We start from the raw sequence: 20,770 nt of genomic DNA, 5'->3' as shown, positions 1-20,770 counted from the left end.
TTTGACAAGGTTAATCCAAGTTTCAGCCAGAAAACAGAAATACTGATAAACTAACTCCAAGTGTTCCATATCTGGTGGCAAAATACAATCCAAGTTTTTCTTTCAGGGAAAAAAATCCAACTTTACTCAAGTAACTTGCAGAATTACTGACCATAAACATCAGACAAAATCATTATTGCCCCATTAGAGAGACTGAGCCTGCCCAGCACCTTAAAACACAAGGTTCATCCTCTGACACCAACTCGCTGCTCTGGCAGCAGTGATTGCTGTTGAAGGTAACAGACCCTGTTCCACCCACCCCGTGGATGTGAGTTTGATTTGTCACTAAGTGTTCTGATATGTTCAGTGAAGCTGAACTTTCAGTTCTTCACTTTCTCCTCCCATTGACAGTTGCAGGGGAAAAACTTGTGTACATAAACCTGAGTGCAGACAGCCGTTCTGCTTCCATCTACACAAAATATCTGTACAGTGCATGCAAATATTTTAGCTTCCTTTATTGAGTGAAACTCTGAGTCATCCATTACATTGCTATTTGAATAAAGTGACTCTTAAATCCATTACCTGATTTTCTTTAGCAGAAGATTCCAAGAAAGCTGCGTTCCAGGATTCTGCTAAAGCTTTCCCTTCTTCATAGCTGATCACCCTGATCAGAGAAAGAAAAATATGTTTCTTATAACTTGCAGAAGAATTGGAATCTGATCTGTCAAGAAATACCTCATGAGTACCAAAGCACTTAAGTGCATTGTAATAGGAATGCCTTGTGAAGTCTGATCCAAAGCATTTGCTTTTGGCTGCTGTCAAATGCACTTCTGGGCCAGGTAAAACTGCTCTGTGAGCCAGAAGAGCAGTTGTTCCAAAGCATTGCTTTGTTTTCATAATCTGTAATATTATCTGGTATTGCTGCTGTGACAAATACACTTCTGTTACTTACTTTGAAAAAAAACCCAGAGTGTTAAATGACTGTCCCTGGAACCTCACAGCAAAAATCAACATTACAGCAGAAGTTCATGGTTCGTAGTTCACATTCTGGACATGAGTCATTTGCCAGTAACTTATTTTAACCTCCAATTTGATTTTAGCTCTGGAAAGCCAAGAACAAACCCAGCACGCTGCAGCCACAGGAATGCAGGCTGCTGCCTTGCATTTCTCACATTCTGGAGTTCACATACCGTTCCATATGCAGGTCTTTTTTATTTCCAACCAGCATAATGGGTATTCTGTGAAAGAAAGTTCAGAACTTCAGAACAGTTACAGTATACTGAACAAAGCACTAGCAACATGCCTGCAATGAAATGAGATGAAAGTGTCACTACTTACTGGACTTTTCCCACCATATCCAATAACTTGCCATGGATAACTTTTATCACTTCAAAACTGCAAAATAAAGGGATGAAGTCACACATGCACTCTGATGTTTATCCTCAATACCCAATACACAAGCAATTGAATGCATATGTAGGTTGTGTTTAAAACTTATTCTATGTATGCACAACTACACAGATGCTGAACAGTCTTACCCGTTTGTGTAACAACAGCAGACTGGTCCCAGCAGCAGCAGAGACCAGCCTGAGCCTACCCTTACAGCCTCCCCAGTTATGGTATTTGCAGAAATAAATAACATTACCCAGCACTGATGCATCTAACACAGAATCACCCCAAGTCCCTCCCACCTCTCATCTGGTTTGTATCTGCAGTGAGAAATTTAACTGCTGCAGTCTAACAATCCTGGATGAGTATGTCAAATTAAAGCAACCTGGAGGAAAAAGTAATTAGTTAGGCAAGCTCACTCATTGTTTTTAATGAACATTTAGTTCATACATAATTACTAAATTTTATTTATGCAAAAGCCAAAAGGAGCCAAAATTCTAATTTTCTACGGAAAGTGAATAAACTGATCTGCAAGATGGCACTGGAACAGTGATTATTCAAATACTCTTTGTCTGTTCCCCTGCCACGCAGGTGAAATTTGGATGACAGGAGGTAAGAAGCAGTACTGTAGAATATCAAGTCAAAAAGCTCACTAACAAATCCACTGCATTTGACATTCAGTACTTTTGAGAACGAGCTATAAAGGGGGCTGAAGAGCAGATGTTGCACTCCTCTGGTTACACCACGGAAAAAATGCTGGTACATGAAGTACACAACTTGGATTTAAGAGAGGCATAGGGTCTGGATGAGACACGCAACTAGACAACAGAAAAGGGACCAAAGCTTTTCCAGTTTCTGAGGTTGCTAGCTACAGGCAGTGTCTTGACTTGCACTGCATTTCAATTAGAACTGAAACTCTTAAAAATAGAGCAGCACTCAAACACACTTCCAGCTCAGAGCAATCAAAGACCTGGTGCCTAAAAACCATTCAAAGCAGCAAAACCTCTCCCTTCTAGAACAATAAACTCTACCACATTTAGGATGGATTTTCTGTCAAGCAGGTCAATTTGTCTGACTCTAGCAGTAATATTTGAGGCTGTGTGGAACACAATGCTTCTCCATGCTCAGCTAATAGTTTCAGTGTATCCTGTCAAGAAAGTGAGTTCTTTGTAAACAGAAGCATGAGTTAGTCTGGCACGAATTGCTACTGGGAACTCAAGTAGGATACTACAGATTACACTGTGGAAAACATGGAATCAATGAAAAATGTGAAATCAATGAAAGGACTTTAGGGACATAAGGAGCTTATGCTGAAAGAGTATCAGTGAAATTCTAGTCTTGAGAACTCATCTTTGATGATGATAATTAAGAAAATAAGTTAAATGGAGCTTGGCTGAGACAGTTGAGAGGCATCAGTACACACAGAACTACATGACCCGGCAAACTGAAAGAATAAAAATGCTACCAAAAAACCCATCTGCTACAGACCACAAAACTGCTTCTCAGTCTGAAGCAACAGGAAAAAAATCTTAGCACCCTAGCCAGAGGCTAACTGAATCCCTAGAACAGTACAATGACTGTTTCCTTTCCCCTGTTAGGTGTGTTGCTTCCAGCTAAGCCAGAAGAACAGCACAGCACAGCACCCTGGCGAGTCCTTGCCTCAGGCTGCCCTGTACAGTGCTGCCAGGTGCTCTTGAACCTGGGCTCTCCATTGCCCCACTTTGGGTACCTATCTGCTTGTCTGAGATTGCTCACAACCTTCCTTTTTAAACGAAAATACTACAAATAAAAAGCTGATCCTTGTTAACAGACCAAGATGGAAACCACAGGAGAAGTGCTATTTAAACTCCAACACAATTCTGACACAGAAACAAGTTGCTAAGAACTGCCAGGAATGAAATTGGCTCGACCAATTAATGTTCTAGAAAGCTTCCCAAATTAATAATGTTGAAAGGAGCAAGGACAAAAAGGAGCAAGGACTGACCAATCCAAAAATAGCACCATCACATCAAGCTGTGAAACTGTGAGATTTGGAGACTGTAAGAGGTCCCTTCCAGTTCTGTCAACCAAATGGGTTACAACAAACAACTCAATGTGTGAAATACAAAAAAAACCCATTACTAGCTGTCAGATAAATGTGTTACACAAAATCATGGAACCTAGAGCAAGATACAAAATTGGAATTTAATTAAGCTGAACTAGAGCAAAAGCCTTCCAGTAACCTTGCTGCTGAGAGCCTGGGAATATAAAAAATGTAGGGCATTAGCTTTCATTCAAGTCCTATTTAAACTTCCCACTGGAGGTTAGCAGGGAAGCTGCTAACTTTAAAAAGAGCATTTCTATTAAGTCTGCTGTCAAAGCTCTCACCCAGCTGGATCAATATTTGGATCAATATACACACTTTGACAGAAGTCAGGACAGATGAAGACTGATCTCATTGTCTGGGCAAGCCATCGAAGCTACCAGAGTACTGTGGAGGATCTTTCCTACCACCTAAACACTGCCTTGATACAGGACATCAAGAATTGAACAAGACAGGACCATGGACACTTTGAAATTTTAAGGAAGAAACAACAACAACAATAAAAACTTGGTATAAACTGATCAAGCCTAAATACTGATGAAAAGACTTTTGACCTACAGCCTTAACCTCGTCTTTCCTGTTTGTATTTTAACCGTAACTTGGTTTAACTGATTGAATGCTACCACAGAAAACATGTTCATTTCTTCATCTGGTGAGCTCAAAACATCACAAGGCAACAACTGGAGCAGCTGAGAAAGAACATGCCCTTTAGCTGCCAAGCAGGGAACAGCACAGGTTGCAGAATCCCGAGTGATGTACACTGGTTTACTTCTGTCCTCACAGCACCCATTTATCAGTGAACTTTTTTGTATTTGCTTTGGGAGTGGAGCATTGTCTACTTAAGTAGAGAATACTGACTCCTATTTCATACAAGTTACCCAGCACCAACACTGAACCTCTCACTAAAAACCCAGACCCAGAGAGAGTTTGGTAGTTTAGTATCTCTAGACACACATAAAAGCTTAACAACGTGCTTGCCCTTCTCTACTTCAGAACTGAAGATGAAAACCAATAATGAAGAACTGTGAAATCTGTTCAACATTAAAGACCTTGCAAGCAGCAGAAATTTGTAACCAGACTATATCTTTCCTTTGAGAAAGAAAAAGAGCCAACAGGCAAGTTGCTTTACCTGTATTTTATGACAGTCTATCAAAGAGCTTGAAATGATCAGTTTTGTTTGATTCAGAGGAAAATATATGAAACACTTCAGCACTTGTAAAAAGCTGATTAACTGCCTTGAAGTAAAAGGGAAGCATCAATTTCTCTTGTACTTGATGAGACTGAAAGATCTAGGGTCTTAATCACTCTCTTCAAACAAAAATTTCAGAAAATTTCAGCTGACCTAATAAAGATGTTGTACAATATTAGACAATCAACACCTGCTCAAGGATAAGCATTATTTAAACAAAGCAAGATGACCAGAGGAAGGGAGGAAATAACAGAAGATGACAAAGCCACACAGAGGCTGATGTGTCTTGTGACACCAGGTATGATGGACTGGACAGGGAACAGCAAGAACAAGAGGGACACTCTGGGACAACCTTCAGGGAGGATTATTTGCTGCAGCATGCCAGGAGAGGGTTTACAGTCCAGAAGTCACCTATTGCTGTTTATATGAGGATTTCTATGGTTAACCAGGACAATTCCATACAAGAAGTCAAAGGAATCTCAGCACTGTAAAAAGCTACAAGGCTGAAGGAATGATCTAGTGACTAACTGGGTACTTCACATAAATGTACAGTGCCCTTCAGCTTTGTATTTATGTCTGCCTTTCTATCTGATGCAAGAGCAATGAACTCACTTCTGTAATGATCCTCTGTACTTCTTACACCTCAAAACAATGTAGTTTAACACTGTCTCATTTCTTACGTGGTACCTTGCACACTAGTCTGCAAAGTGTCTGTGACATTTGGGTCCAAGGGGACATATCTGATAAAACATTAATATTCACTCCTACTATACTTCTAAAGGAGAAAGATTAATTGAAATAATCACACAAAGTACAGCAGAGGCAGGAGCTAAACCCAGAAAATATTTAAAGAGAAGAACACAAACAGATTTTATTACCTTTTTATTGACGTGACTGAATAAACAAGAATGTAGCCATTGATGTCTATGGAGTACGTCTGAGGAAATATGGAGTATTCATCCTGTGGAAGGAATACTGCAGTTAAAATTAAGGGTGCCACAGTTCAGACTTTGATGCTATGAGATCACCATCAGGTAAGTTGGTCATAGACCTTTTGTATAGGCAGTACTTTCAGATTTTTTTATCATAATGTCACAAGCAGCATCTTTAGGAAACCTAGAGAAGGCTATAAGTCCCTCTGTATACTCCAAAATTTAATCTACAGCTTTAATGGTTTATTCCCTCTAAGACTATGGATGAGCTGAAGCTCTTCCCAATCCTCTTATCCTGCTTAATTATCTGTTTGTATTAGTACAAAACATCCACTCTGTCCCACCACTAATTAGCAATTATGCCTCTTATCTTGCTGGTGATACATTTCAAAATTTTAATTTCAACAGCTGACGAAAAGATCTAGCAGTTTGTAATTTCAAATGACACTGATCACATCTAAATTACCTAAGGAATCTGGTAGGAAGTGAATAATTGTGGCTTACTAACTTATGCTTATCAAGTGCAAAAAATACAGTTATTATTTGCTTTATGACAACTGCAAGTTTACATTATAGGACAAGTGTTTACATAAATAGAAAACCAGACAAAACCACCAGAAACTTACTCAGTGAATTTATTACCCCTCTAGAAAAGGGACTGACCAAATAGGCAAACAAAACAGACTGATATACTGCAGGTAATGCAACACAAATACTGTGACTCCAAGGTTAAAAACCTGTTCCAACAGACATTCCCAGGAAACATTTCCATTTTGACAAGAGCCATACTTCCTAATGTATGAGTTCTCAAATTGTTAAACTTTTGCTTTTGAAGATGTTAATTTTAGCTGAAGATCAAATAACCTCTCTGTTATTGTCATGGCTGAACAGATGGAGCACTGCAATCACATAGCTTAAATCTGAGACACCCAAAAGGAATCAAACTTCCCTCACTGGCAGAAGAGGAAAAACTCTTTATAAATCAACTTCACAGATCCAGCCAAAAAAAGTTTGAAAGAATAACACTTGGCAAAAGCTGCTCTTACTTGCCTTTATTGCTACAGAGGGCAGCCCTCCCCCATCTTCCCTGAAATGCCAAAGTGCCACTGCAGTTGGACGTGAAATCCCAAAGTCAATACAGAAGGGATCTGAGCTAAGTCTGTGTAAAAAAGGTGAAAGTGCAACTCTGTAGTGGCTTGACTTTACCCGGAATTTCCCAGGACTGCCCCAGCTGGAATTTGGTGTTAGGTAAGATTTCCCTTTACGCTCCTCTTCTGTGACCCTGTATCAAGACCCCTGTTGGACTGAACTGCACAAAGCTCAGTAAATAACCAGAAAAGTAGAGGCACAGGATAGAGGATGAATACCAAGAAAAATAAGTGCCATAATCTCAACTGTTCCTAATTCATGACTTTATTTTTAGCTCATTAGGAGATGGAAGGAAAGCTGTGATGCTCATTGAAACTTATGGGTCAAATTAAGAAATCTGTCAAGTGATAAAACAACATTGCTACAACTTTTCAGGCCATATCCATGTTTTCAAAAGTATTTAACAAATCTGCAATATAGTTCTTGCTGTGCTGTATACACATGAGGACTCCCTAAGGGCCATTAAGCAAGAGACTTGAGAAAGAAATCTGTCCAAGCCACACCTTCCATGATCCAACATCATCTCCCCACTCTAACCCCGTGTGCCAGAAATCAAAGTTCAAATCGTTCCATGAAGAATTAAATCTGAAAATCCACAGGCTGGGAAAGCAGCTATTTAGGTTCCCCAATACTGTATAACATTAAATCAATCCCCAGCAACAGAGGTATGTTAGTGGTGAGTCACACTGCCTTCCCAGAAGGCAATTTCCTCCTCAAAGAGGAATTTTTCTTTTATCACTGTGCTACACAATCAGAGCTGTAATGCAAGTGCACTTACAATGGCACTGAGTGACACCCATGGAGCTCGTTCTGCTGCTCTCACTCCTCAGCCTGCCCCTCTCCTCTGCACAGCATTCCCCATCCAGCAATCCTGTGGCCAGTGCTGTGCTCAGACACCTCTGAGTGATTACACACGCTGCTGATGAGCACCAAGGGCTGACACCACAGAAATACAGCATGGCTAGTCCCCAGTCACAGCTCTCTTCCAAGAAAGCAATCAAACATACCTAGAAAGTTACAACCCCTCTGACCAGTCTCACAGCTATGAGCAGGTATCCTGCAGCTTTAAAGCCTTAAGTAGTGGCAGTGTATTTTACAACACTAACATTGTTTACCACTACTCATGGTTTGGAAAAACCCAAAGGCATAGTATGAGATCATGGAAGGCAAGAGCATGTAAGCAAAGAAAAAAAAAATTAGGATAAAAATACAGGGGTCTAATTAGTGGTCCCTGATGAGTTTTCTCCCTCATATAGAGTCTCTCCACAGACACAGCACTCTTGTGCATGGGTCCAGCCAAGCAGCAGTGTGTAATGACCCCCTGTACCTGTAAATAAGGAATAGCTGCACCTCCCAGAGCTGCCCAGCACGCTGCAGGACACGTGCTCCCTCTGCTCACCCGTCATTACGCGCAGCTCGGACGCGCGCGTGAGCCATCGCGGTAAAATGCAGACACACTGCAGCAGGTTATTGCTAACTCACTGAGTACCGCCCACATGAATCCGTCTGCTCCCCATGACTGCTCCATGGATACAAGTCATGGTGGCGTAGCTGGAGCAGACAAATACTAAAAAGCTATGAAAAATTTCCCTATGGTTCACTGAAGCACCCTTTTTCATCTAAAGCAAGACTGCTCATTTACTCTGTAAATATTATACATTACTGATGAACTTTTGGGACATCAGAGTTACAGTAGTCTCCTCTTCCCTTTTTTAGGTACTTATTCAATAGATAGGGAAAAAAATCCCAACCCAGTAAAAAAACAAACAAAAACCTTTAAATAAATGCTACAGAAAAAGTTCTTTAGTGACTAAACAACAAGTCAGGACCATTTTTAAGTTAACTTTCACCTCTGAACGCACAGTCACTACTAACTTAGCTCAACAGGAATATCAATACCTGTTATCATAACTTAGAAGAAAGATTCAAAGAAAGCTAACTTACCTGGCCAGCAGTGTCAACCAGCTGAAGATGATATTCTTGGCCATTTACTGTGATCAGTTTTGTAAAAGCTAGAACAAGAAATACATAAACAGATCAGAATTACACACAGAATTACAAGGAAGAGATCAGAAGTCAGTAATCTGTGCTATCATCAGCCAAGACATGAAGAAAAGAACTCCAGTTACAGGTTTTTAAGTAGCAATAAAAGGCTAATCAGATGCAATAGTCTATTGCAGGTGGCAAAACTCAGAAACTGAATTTAAGATTTCAGATGATTCTCACTCTGGATGCAGCAGTTCATTCTTTGCTCTTAAGTAAAAGAGGGAACAAGAGGAATAAAAAGGATTTACATGCATTTCTACAAGATCCAGACAATCATAATCTTGTCTTGTAACACAAGACACTTAAATTCAACTGGCATCAAAGCTAAGTTTGAACTTATTACAGGGTCTTCTCCTTGGTTACCAAACAGTTTAGCAAGATCAATTTCCTAAATGTAAATATCACGAAGTAAGTGATCTGGATTGAAAAAAGGAAAAATCGCTGAGGGCTAAAACACACAGAACTTATGATTATATTAAACCAAATGATGACAATTAGCTAAGTTCACCATGTTACTTTCACATTTGCTGCAGCTACCAGCCTATGCAGTCCCCAGTCACAAAGTACATTCAGTCCCTAAAAGTGATGAGAATTGCTGCTCTTCCTCGGATTCATGAAATGCCAACGTGCTGTGAGCCGAGGAATCTTACCCAGTGTTTGTGTTATGTAACTGCAAAAGCAAACAGTGTCACAGCTCCTGCAGGAATCATGTCCCAACCAGAGCACACAAACCTGGCTCTGGAAGTCTCATGTGGCCTTCGAGACACTCCAGACACCACTGCTGGACAGTACTGACACACTGACTAAAGTCTGTGTTATCCTCCAGTTGGGATGGTTTTCCCAACTAGCAGCAGTCCTCAGAAACCTCATCTGCCACTGCAGTGATGAGCAGGGAAACAGAGTCAGATGAACAGGTCACTGAGGTGAGCTGAGCTGGCCAACAGCCTCCCAAAGCTGCACAGCTGAACGTTCTGACCCCGCTGTGCAGTCCCTGCCCACGCCTCAAGAAGATGGAGTTGGCCAACTTTCCTCCTCCCAGCCCAAGCTTGTCCCTCTGTCAAGTGCCCACAATGTCAGCATTATCTTGAATAAGTGGGCTGAAATAGCTGAAACTGGAGGTTTCAACCCACCTCATAAATCCAATCCTCAAAAAAAAGGAGCAATTCAAACAGCAAAGCCAACCTAACAACATCTAAATCAACAGTGTAAAGTGTACCTATAGTTTCCATTACAAAATCAGCAAATGACATTTGAAATGTGGCCTCAAAGAAAGCTCCTGCCTTACCCTGGTTATCCCCTAAGAAAGCTGCTTTAGCACATGTGCTGCCCTCAAATCTGGATGCTGCTGTTATTGCTGCAAACAACTGGAAGTTTTAGGTTCTGAAACACAGATCCACAATGGCTCTTTGCCTTGGATGAATGCTGTGATGGGGACAAACTGCTTGAACAGGTATTAGCAGGCAGTGCTGCTATATACAATATCACTGCTTGGAGTCAGAGGGAAAACAGACTCCTCTGGAGACACACTGCCTTTACAGGTGGGCAAGTAACAGCCTCTCCAGTCTCCTGACACTTCACATACACATCAAAGCATCTGCAGTCAAAGTAACTTCAAGGGCATCATGAAGTTAATATTTAAAAAGGGTCAGACAGTTTTTTCAGACTATTCTAAAAGCCTGGAAGAGACACAGCAATGATGTCATCATCATCTTTACTGAAAGCACAGTGTGACAGAGAGAGAAGGGAAACAGTGAAGGAGTCAGCACAGCCTGGTGAGGAATGCTGTTAGTACAGAGCAGAGCCTTGCAGCACTAAGCACAGCCCACTGTGTGAAGACAAATCTGCTTTGATGAAGTTGCAACTATTGACTTCCATTTCTTTGCTGAAGCTTTTTAAAACCATTCCTAGTTAAGAATTTAATTTTGTGAAAAACCTGGTCCCCTTGATCCAGCCAAAATGTTCACTTCCAATTCCATCACCTATCATCCTAGGACTTCTGCTGTGCTTGTGCACAAGACAAACAATACAATTCCTGCACAATTTGGCTCTTCCTAGTAGGCCAAAGACACTTTGCAGCAGACCTGACCTGACATTAAATCATAATGTGAGCATCTCCAAAACACTGCTCATCAACTGGAACATGGCTTTTGGACATATATTCACCTTGCAACACAACTCCAGTGATCATGGCTACCTGAAGATAAAGTACATTGTAATTAGACCAGCATGAATGAAATTATTTGTATGTGCAACTCCGTGACAGCTGCTGTGGAAACAAGCCATTATGCTAGATTAAAAAAACCCAAAAAGTAACAGGCAAAGAAATGCAGGCCTTTAGATCAACAGTGATACTAAAGAAAGGGTAACATCATTGCCACAATATGGCTGGTAGCTAAATTCAATCACCTCACAAGCGTTCCTTGGTCACCACCTCCTGCATCTCCTTCTTGCCTGCATTCCAAAGTCAATGCCTGCCACTAATCTACCAGGACATCCTTCACAACACTGAGATGTGTGATGCAGGAGAGCTATTTTTAGTTTTCCTCAGAAGTCTCACTTGCACCCCTTAGAAGGCTGCTCACCAGCAGCTCCAGAGAAGCACAGTTCACCCTTCCAGTGCAGTTGCCAAGGCATGTGTAGAAGTTTAGCCTTGAAGATTCTCTGTCAGACTCACCTAAACCTACAGGAGCTCCTCCACTAGTAGGGGTCCTCCAGCCCTCTGCTCCTTTCTAATATGCTCCTACTCATGTTTGTATCAAAAAGCATGGGATGGAGGTAGGAAGCATGGGGGAAGATGTTCCTTTTCTTAGGGAGCTAGTGAGGCATTTAGGGGAGAAAGGAAGACCACAGAGCTGTGAAAAACAGTGCTAGAAGACCCCCTAAAACTGCAACAAAAATCAAAAAGCAGCCAGGCAGGCTTTGGAGGACACATTTGAGACCTGAGCACTCAAGTCATCTTACTTGCAACACAAGACATCCCTGCAAAGATGATGTGGGTGGAGTTAAGTGCACATCTTCATTACCTGATCCTTCTGACCTATCTGAGTTTCAAATTCAGGTTCTAGTTTTCATTCCTGTAAAATTGTTGCATTTTAATTTGCACTGGTCTTAGTTCATGTGAGCTGATCTGCCTGCAGAGCCCCATGCAGCCCAGTGCCCACACACTCCTGCTCTCCAAGGGTATTTCTTCTCTTTCCAACATTCCTGCAGTAGCAGCTCCACTCGTTTCTCAACCTGGCTGTCTCAGAAATAGCCACCCATTGAGATGTCACTCCTGTTGGGACATTCAGACAGGGAAAGTCTCTTCCTGAAGCAATTATCTCTGATCTCCACTGCTATCCACTGCTGCTCAGGATACAAGTTATTCTTCCTGACACAAAAGTTTGGTAGAAGGAACAGAATTCAGCATGCCCCTTAACAGAAATAAATTAATCTTTCTGCTGCAAATGTAATATAAGCAAAGGAAAATGTAGCAGTGAAGCTGTCCTAACCTTTACAAACAATAGAGCAAAATCTGATGCACCTTATTTTCCTTTTATCACTTCCAAAGGCAGAAATTTTCATACTTAAAACCTGGTATTTCTACAATATTAAGTCTTACTCCTATTGCTCAAGGCTTATAAACTACACAACTTGTTCTGTAAGAGCATGATTACAGCTTGCCTTACATACAATTTAGCTTTGCAGTCAACATTTTGTGCAAGTTTTATTATTTGAGAACAAAAATTATGAAGATTGCATTACCAACAGCACTGCAGCTTTCTACGCTTTCTTCACTGCTGGTAGAATAATGTAACAAATTATCAACAACAATTTTCTGGAGACAACACAGAAATCACACAGGCCAGACTATCCTTTCCCACGTATGCTTTTAATGTCCAAGTTTTGTTACATGTGTAGACCCAACCACCAGATGAAACTGAAAACGTTTTACAACTTGTTATAATGCCCTGGAAAAAAGCAACATTCTCTAACACTGTCCACAGTGTAAGAACCTGGACTTTTCAACCCTTTTTGCCACCAGATGTTAAATCACAAGCTAGGAAAAGTCTAAGAGTTGCTCATGTACTTTGCATCTTATGACCCTACACAGAACCAGAAACACAGCTGGGAGCATCCAAAGACTTCACTGAACAAAGATTTCTATTTAGAAAAAAAAAACCTAATGACAAAAAAATTCTAAGTCAAAAGAATTATTTTTTACTTAACCCATTAAAATTAGTTTCACATCTGTCTTTAAAAAAATCAGTAAGTTTTAAATTTTAGTGTTCAATTACAATGTGTTCTCTTGTCTGCTATTCACAGAAGCATTTTTAAGACATTATCTCTACCAGGCCTTCTGGGGCTTAAAGATGGGACAGATTTCCCACTGTTTTGAGCCCCAGGGCATAACTTTTATCTTTTCAACCTTTACTTCCCAGCAACATTTTCTGATGTCAGAAGGACCCTTCAATTCTCTACCTTTCAGAAAGCAAATTCCTCCTACCACGCCACAGATCACAAGACTTACACCAAATGAATGATGTTTATTTTCCATACAAGAAGGAAACCAAGTGAAAAGTTAAGGCTTTTCAAGATGCCCCCTCCCAGCAAGTCTTCATGGCCAGGACATGCTCAATGCTTAGAATTCAGATCAAGCACACAGTGCAGACTAGGAGAGTGAAATAAGAGCAAAATTCATCCACAGGGTATTTTTGTATGGTTCAGAAATGCTGAAGTTGTGAGGCACACAAATACAGAGTTACAAACTGTAGCAGCAGCTACAGACAACAGGTAAAGGATGAAACAAGACAAATCTTGTACCAAGGTGTCAAAATCCTAAAACAAGACACAGATTCAGTATTTTGTAAAGACTTTGTGTCTCTCAGTCTTTATTCATTCACATGCAGCTGCATAAAACTAAGAGATTACTTTAAATAATTTGCATTTATATGGCACAGACAGTGAAAAATAACCTGCCCCAACTGAATTAAGATTATAAACAGAGAAGCTTAAACCCCAGTATTTTGCTAGCAGCTTTAATTCAAGACATACCTGACTTATAATTCAAACAAAGTAAAAAAGGATGATGGAAAGTGTTAGTATTAATATCTGTGTAAGAGCTAACATTCAGACCAAGGGCCAAATTATCCACTCTGACTTGCTAAAACAAATTTATAGTTCCTCAAAAAATAGCATTTGAATTTTAGTTCTAAGCAATAAAATAATCCCAAGTAAAATATTCTGATAGCTACTGATGTAATGATATACCATATATATATATTAAAAAACCCCTTGTTCTGCTGATTACTTCATTCAAGCTTCCAGAGTATCACACAGACTCAACATCCTACTGCATAAGTTCAAAACACTAAAAATGTGTGCTACACAAGTCATTAAATTACAAGAACCCCAGGGCTACAATCCTGAAACCACTTTTATTTGCCACATGACTAAAGTAAGCCAACATGATCAAGTTACTCAGCCCAGCACTGCAGTTGTTGAAGTACTTTATGGCCACTGCTAGCTCAGAAAGAGGTGGCTGGACTGTAATGAATGCCAGGTAACCTCTGAAATGACTTTTTCCTCTTGGCACATTTTTAGCCTTAGTCTTTACTCACCTGCTACGCCAGCTACTCACAAAGGTACTAAAATTATTTTTAAAAGAACTGCTAAGAGGAAAAAAAAACACTTGACAAGTCAAACACCCAGTATTTGCAGCAAGCTGATTGTGTAGCAGCCTTGTTATCCAGCTGCTGGAAAGGAGGAATTGAAAAGATTATCATGTATCATAGCCACGTAGCCTACCTTCTAAGTGGTTTAATCCTGATGGGTATTGCTGCCTTTCTGCTCATCTGGATATACTGACCTTAGGTGAGACTCTGGAATATTTGTATTTGGTGGCACATTTTCATATAGTGTGATGGAAGGAATTTAAAGTGCCACAAGTACATCAGGGGAAGCAGATGCTCAACAACACACATAAAATACAAGGAGGTACATTTTAGCCAGATTCATTAGGTGCCTCTTCATTTAATGTTAAAAGTTCAGCTGTCTAGAGAAATATGCACACAGTGATTTCCATGCTGCAACAATGTAGCATTGCTTCAAAAGAATAATAAAACTTCTGTGGCAATTAATGGACTTTAATGTTGATATGTAAATACCCACACCAGTAATATGTATAACCCAGCTTGGTACAGAAGAGGAGCTTGGAAGTTTTTTACTTACTGTTCTCTATGGTTGGATCATATGAATCAACAAACTGTCCTTCCACAAACTGGATCGTCAGTGAAGATTTTCCTGTAAAGCAAAGCAAAGAAAAATCTGGAATGAAACAAAGTCTCCTGATTGTTCTCACGTCACTGCTTACTAGTAGACACGCCAATTTTCTATCTATCCAATATGAGCTCTGTGTGGTTCATTTAAACTATCTATACATGACAACTGACCTATTTTTAATTTAAGTGCCTATTTCTAGTAACTGGGTCTCCTGAACATATAAAAAGCAGTGCAAAAGCTGTTCAGCATGTGTTCTGCTTTTGTTTTAACAGGGCATAATTTAAATGACTCCTCCAGTTTAAAAGAAATCTAAAAGCAGCAGTGCATGATCCTCATAGAACTAAATTTAACAAACTGATATACTTGGAACATTTTTCTGTCAAGAAGCAAGTAAAATTCAAAATAATTTTCAGTAACCACAGAGAAAACTTGGATCGAATTAGCCAAATTTGGTTTTACTGGGAGACTGGAGAGATTTCCCATGACAAAAGGATGATCTCAAAATTCTTGAGACCAATATACTCTCCTATTAATCTTCCTATTGCCACACCACAAGAGGCCAGTGGATGCTGTATTTTAAGCAGTGACTGAAGTGGCATAATTGGATTTTTCTTTAAAGCCATTTAACTGCTACTTTAGAAGACAACATCCCCCATTTCACTTAAAGAGTAATGCAGAGCACTGAACTTCGTAGCAAGACTGAAAAAATGACAACTCATTTAGTCTTGACATATTTTATAAGATGGTGAATCACATACATTGACCATAAAAAGCACCTTTAAAGCTCTGCAGCTGAAGACTTCTCAAAGCATTAGTGAAGCCTTAACACAATTTCCATTACAGCACATCATCTACATTTGGGAATCTCCTAGATCCTATTACATTATGTTTACTGGACAAATACCCTCTTACAAATCTGCCAAGTGCATTAGCTGCTTTTGGACACGAGCACATTCTTCATGCTCCTTTATACTCTTTTCATCATCAAGAAACACAAACAAAATACAACCTCAAGTTAAAATTCTGACTCAAAACCACCTGACTCAGTGGAAACCTCTCAACGACCTCTTAAGTAACCAACGTTGTGGTGGAAATATACAGTATTATTGTTTAAAAGAATAAATTGCTTTGGGTAAAAAACTGCCCACTTCCAGAAGTCAGAAAATGTTCTTTCCTAAGCATTCCTCCAGGAGATATTAAAAAACCAGCCTTCCATTTCATTCTCTGCCATGCTTACCCCTTTGCTGTCTCCTATCAATCATGACAATTTATTCAAGAAACAATGCTAAAAAAATTTCCAGACAAACCCCACAAAGACCAACCATCACTAAGATTTTATTGAGTTGCTTTTTCTAACATCAAATTTTTCAGATAATTTTTCCTGGTCTTATCTAACACCTCAACTGAAGGTGTCACGCTCACAGTGCACGAGTTGACAGAGGATATTTCACTTTAAACTGCTGCTCCAGCAAGGCTCACACATCCCACCCCCAAATCTTCCTAATAAAGTCAGATTAAGGATTGAAACTGTGCCTCCCAGGAACTTTCTGGAACTGTGTATTTTGGACACCGTTTAGAAAGTGAGCAAACTTTCAAGCTATTTCTCCTTTAGCTATAAACTTATGAAGTTGCTACCCAGAGTTCATGCTCCCAGGTTCTTTGCCAATACCAGCACATTAAACACTCAATTTAAAAAAAAAAAAAAGGTTAATTACCCCTATATTAGGCTGTTAGATCCTCAAGGTAAGACTGTTCAGTAAAGATCATAACTGAATTTTTTTCCTCCTAAGAAGGATTCTGAACTAACTGAAAGACTTGACTGCTGCCGTCTGTCTGTGCTAAGCCTGGAAACTGAATAGCAGAAAGAAGTCAGAGCCAACAGAAAATGCTGCATTTCACACCCAGCTGTATTAATTACTGCTTTCCTCCTAACAGTGACAGAAGAGGAAACAGATAAAACCAGTGTTCCAACACTCTCCTCCTAAATTCCTCCAAGCTTCATAACAAGCCTTCCAGTAATGATGTGTTCATGATCATGAGAGCAAGGCTGCTTTCTTCCACGAGGCACAGGGAAACTCTCCAGTCTGGGATTCAGCACCCACCCCCCGGGGAAGTGCAGGCAACTGAATCCCACTAAAGCAAGGCTTCCATGGACACGAGAAATCTAAACCCTGAGTCATTAACACCCTGTGTGTCAGCCCATGAGCAAGCAGCAGGCAGAACCCTGTGACCAACAGCTTGGCTTGAACTTTGTCCCACAGGTTTTATTCCAGGTCTTTGACCTATGCTCACGGCCAGAGCGGAAAATCAAGCTGACAGTTTAGCTCCTATCTGCTCTTGCCCCAGAAAGATCAGGCAAGGCTTTCAGCAAGGATTGCAACACAAACACGACGTCCCTGCCAATTGCCAGCTCCATCTCGGGGCACAGCAGGGAACACACGGCTGGCTGCATGTGCAGGCACCAGGGGCACACCGCAGCCTCAGCAGCACCAGGCAGTCTGACACCAGCAGCAAAGGCTTGATTAGCTCATTACTCAAGGGTGCACACCTCAAAGAGGCTCAGCTCTAATGTATCTTCATTTGGAACGCAGCCACACATTTTTGTAGTTTGCTAAGCTTCTCCTTGTAGCATCCTCCATGCTGGTAAATTCAACATATCCACTGTATTTGAGTTTTAAGAAAATAAAACATTCACTGAGACCAAAAGGAGAACCGATATGAGCTGAAGCAAGGCTGGAAGCTCTGTGCAGAGCAGCATCCTCCATGCTGGTAAATTCAACATATCCACTGTATTTGAGTTTTAAGAAAATAAACATTCATTGAGACCAAAAGGAGAAGTGACATGAGTGAAGCAAGGCTGGAAGCTCGGTGCACAGCCTTGCTACAGTAACTCAAAGCACCAGGTACTCCATGGCAGAGTTGTAAGCAAAATCCTCCAACTTTACTTGACTCTCCCTCTCCCTGAAGGAACAGCACAGAAGAGAACGGCTGCAAGAAATGGGTTTCATGAATGTTCAGAATACAAGTCTCAGGTAACTGAAAACTCAGCTCAAGTTGTCCAGAAGTACCCAAAGTGTATTTGCATACACAATTCATTATTTACTGTGAGAGTGGTAAAGAAAAGAGTTTTCCACTGTCAAAACAGGAAAGGAGCAGATTTTCAGACAGAAAGCCAGCACAAAAACTAACGCTGTCGTGTTTCTGTTCATACACTAGACTTTCCACTGTCAAAACAGGAAAGGAGCAGATTTTCAGACAGAAAGCCAGCTCAAAAACTAACGCTGTATGTGTTTCTGTTCATACACTAGATCACTTGCACCATAAAGCAGAGCATCCCATAAACACCCTGACTAGTGCAATCACGGCACATCAGTTTCAAATGCCATTGCAATTGTCAAGACAAAACAATTGCCAAATTGTGTTTTACTCATGCTTTTTACTACTTGGACAAGGACTGTGGTATTTATAATCTAGCCTTAAAATTCAGGCTTTACAACACTAGGCAGTTTACCAAACAGATGAGTAATGGAGCCTGGGTGGGCTCGGGGACAGCTGGCCTCCCCAAAGGGGTCATGCCCCTCTCCTGTGCACCACCACCTGCCTGCTGTCCCCATCCCACACCCTGTGCTCCTTGCAGCAGGCACAGGGAAAGCCCAGATTCAACTCTCATCGGCATCCAACTACTCCCCAAAGCCAGGAGACAAAAATGATGCAAGCAGGCAGCGAGTAAGTCAAACAACAGCTCCACAAGCAGGGCATTGTGCAAGCAGGGCTGCACAGCTGCCCACGGCCACGGGCAGCACAGTGCAGCTTATCTCAACAGGAAGGGTTTCTCAATCCTTGCAACTGCCCACACAAGGCATCAGTAAACAGTTTGTCCTGCTCAAGAACAACAGCTACTGAAGAGCTGCAGTTCTGTTGGCAGTGGAGATGCAGTTTCTTTAACCCATCTTTTGCTATTAAAACGCATGGTTATGTAGTTTGCGTGATCATTAAACACTTAACAGCTGGCAGAATCTCATCTACTCCTACCACAGGCATAGCACCTTACCTAAGCTAGTCTCTAGACCAGCTTGGTAACTAGACTTACCTAGTTAGCCTCCTTAGATTGTCTTTAAGTCTACCCAGTCTTGCCCACAGAACTACTTTAGGCCTTGCCACAAAAAGCACTCAACAAATTTCATAATGAAATGTTGTCAGCCACATCAAATTAGGTAAGTCTGGCTGCACTCACACTGCACAGAGATGAAGTTTTCTAACCAAAAGATACACTTGATTTAATTTGAATGTTGGGATCTTTATCTTCTTTAATTCGCAATACCAAGATGCACAAAAAAGGAGACACTGGCATTTCCACAGTGCAGATTATCCATCCCCACAGCACAGAGAGGGACTGAACGACTTCCTGGAGCCCATGGAGGCTGACTGGGCAGCAAAGAGAATTGCAGCACCCCTCTCTGACAAAGATCCTCTCACAAGATTGCAGACTATCTCAGAACCCATCACTAGCTCATCATTCATCTCAGGCCACATCCTTTCTACAGTTAATTAAGATACCCCCCAGGTACTAATTATGGCTGTGTAGTTCCTGTTTTGCTGATCATTGCTTTGTATTTGGTGAATTAGTCTAATGACTATAAAAATTATACATCTGGGTCAATAAAAATTCTGTTTCTAAATCTCTGGAGGCAGCAATACAATGAGTAGTTTGTGTTTTACTTAGATGCAACTTAATTCTACTATGAGACTTTTAATCATGAGGAATTATATATAAGCATCTTCACTGAGCTGTAGTTTTATACATTTTTGTAGCGATTTCCTTGCGATGTCAACATTACAGAAACAAGATTAGAAAACTATTTTCTAATGCTTAGAGATAAAACTCTTCCCCAATTCCTACACTTGCTCATGATACTCATGCTTTTGCAACAGAGTGGTGGCACTTCTCTCAACATGCTCTCTGAGTTTCTGGAGGACAGACTAAAGGTTGTAATTCTGAGGGAGTGAAAGTTGGAGGACCTTCTGCTGTAAAGGAGGAGTTGCACATGATGGTCTGCAACACCCAAGGGCATGAGCCTGCTGGGAGGTGCTCGTTTCCCTTCCATCTGCATTGCACAATCTTCTTGAGGTTTATCAAAGGTATTCCTCTGCAAGCCAGAGGAAATCTGAGAGCAGTCATTTAGAAACAAAGCCACATGGCTTCCTTTATTTTCCTCAGATCTCAAAGCAATTGGTCACACTCACAGGAGTACTTGCAGCCTTTGCTAGGTCGGCAGCAACGAGCCTTCTGAACACAAGCCAAGAGTCCTAATGCTATCTAGATCACATTTCCTGTAAAGAAAGCAAGAAGAGAGCATGTGCTTTATTCCTGATATTTAGCAGCAGGCTTGTTCCATCCTACAGCAGTGCTCATCCCTCAATGCTCACTTAAACTGTGTTGCAATGGATTACATGTCCAAACAAGTATGTAGAGAAAAATTCCATCGCATTCCTGCTATGACTTATACTTCCAGACAGTCCATTTTGTCTCCAATAAAGTCAGTAACTATAGTAAAGGACTGTCAAAAGAAATCTTTTAGTTATTTTAGCATACAGTCCAGTTACCTCTACTTATTACCCCTGCTGGCAGAAAAGCACCAGGCTGCAGCTTTCCTCCTGTTTCCCTTTTAATAAGTTACATGAATTTTAATTCCATGTGTTTACTGTCAGTTGTCAAAGATGGGAAAAGGTGTTACAAAGCTT

At 40.7% G+C, this 20,770-nt stretch overlaps 1 protein-coding gene across 5 annotated transcripts in view; it reads right to left on the bottom strand.

Moving 5' to 3' along the window:
- Positions 1-20,770, bottom strand: part of RHEB (Ras homolog, mTORC1 binding) — a 38,701-nt gene that overhangs the window by 5,556 nt on the left and 12,375 nt on the right. For 3 of the 5 annotated variants that reach the window (XM_039703220.1, XM_039703188.1, XM_039703209.1), the window contains exons 2-7: positions 14,978-15,049; positions 8,666-8,733; positions 5,519-5,601; positions 1,318-1,374; positions 1,170-1,217; positions 562-643 (exon numbers count right to left, since the gene is read on the bottom strand). In XM_039703220.1, the coding sequence (XP_039559154.1) occupies positions 562-643; positions 1,170-1,217; positions 1,318-1,374; positions 5,519-5,601; positions 8,666-8,733; positions 14,978-15,049 (410 nt within the window). Of the gene's footprint in view, positions 1-561; positions 644-1,169; positions 1,238-1,317; positions 1,375-5,518; positions 5,602-8,665; positions 8,734-14,977; positions 15,050-20,770 lie in introns of all 5 variants that reach the window. The other 2 variants (XR_005626879.1, XM_039703199.1) reach the window with 2 other exon arrangements.

The sequence above is a fragment of the Passer montanus genome, unplaced genomic scaffold (assembly GCF_014805655.1).
Source record: "Passer montanus isolate IOZ18808 unplaced genomic scaffold, ASM1480565v1 scaffold10, whole genome shotgun sequence".
In the NCBI taxonomy this organism is placed as follows: domain Eukaryota; kingdom Metazoa; phylum Chordata; class Aves; order Passeriformes; family Passeridae; genus Passer; species Passer montanus.
The sequence above is the reverse complement of the archived record's forward strand: the minus strand, read 5'-3'. Positions and strand labels throughout refer to the sequence as shown.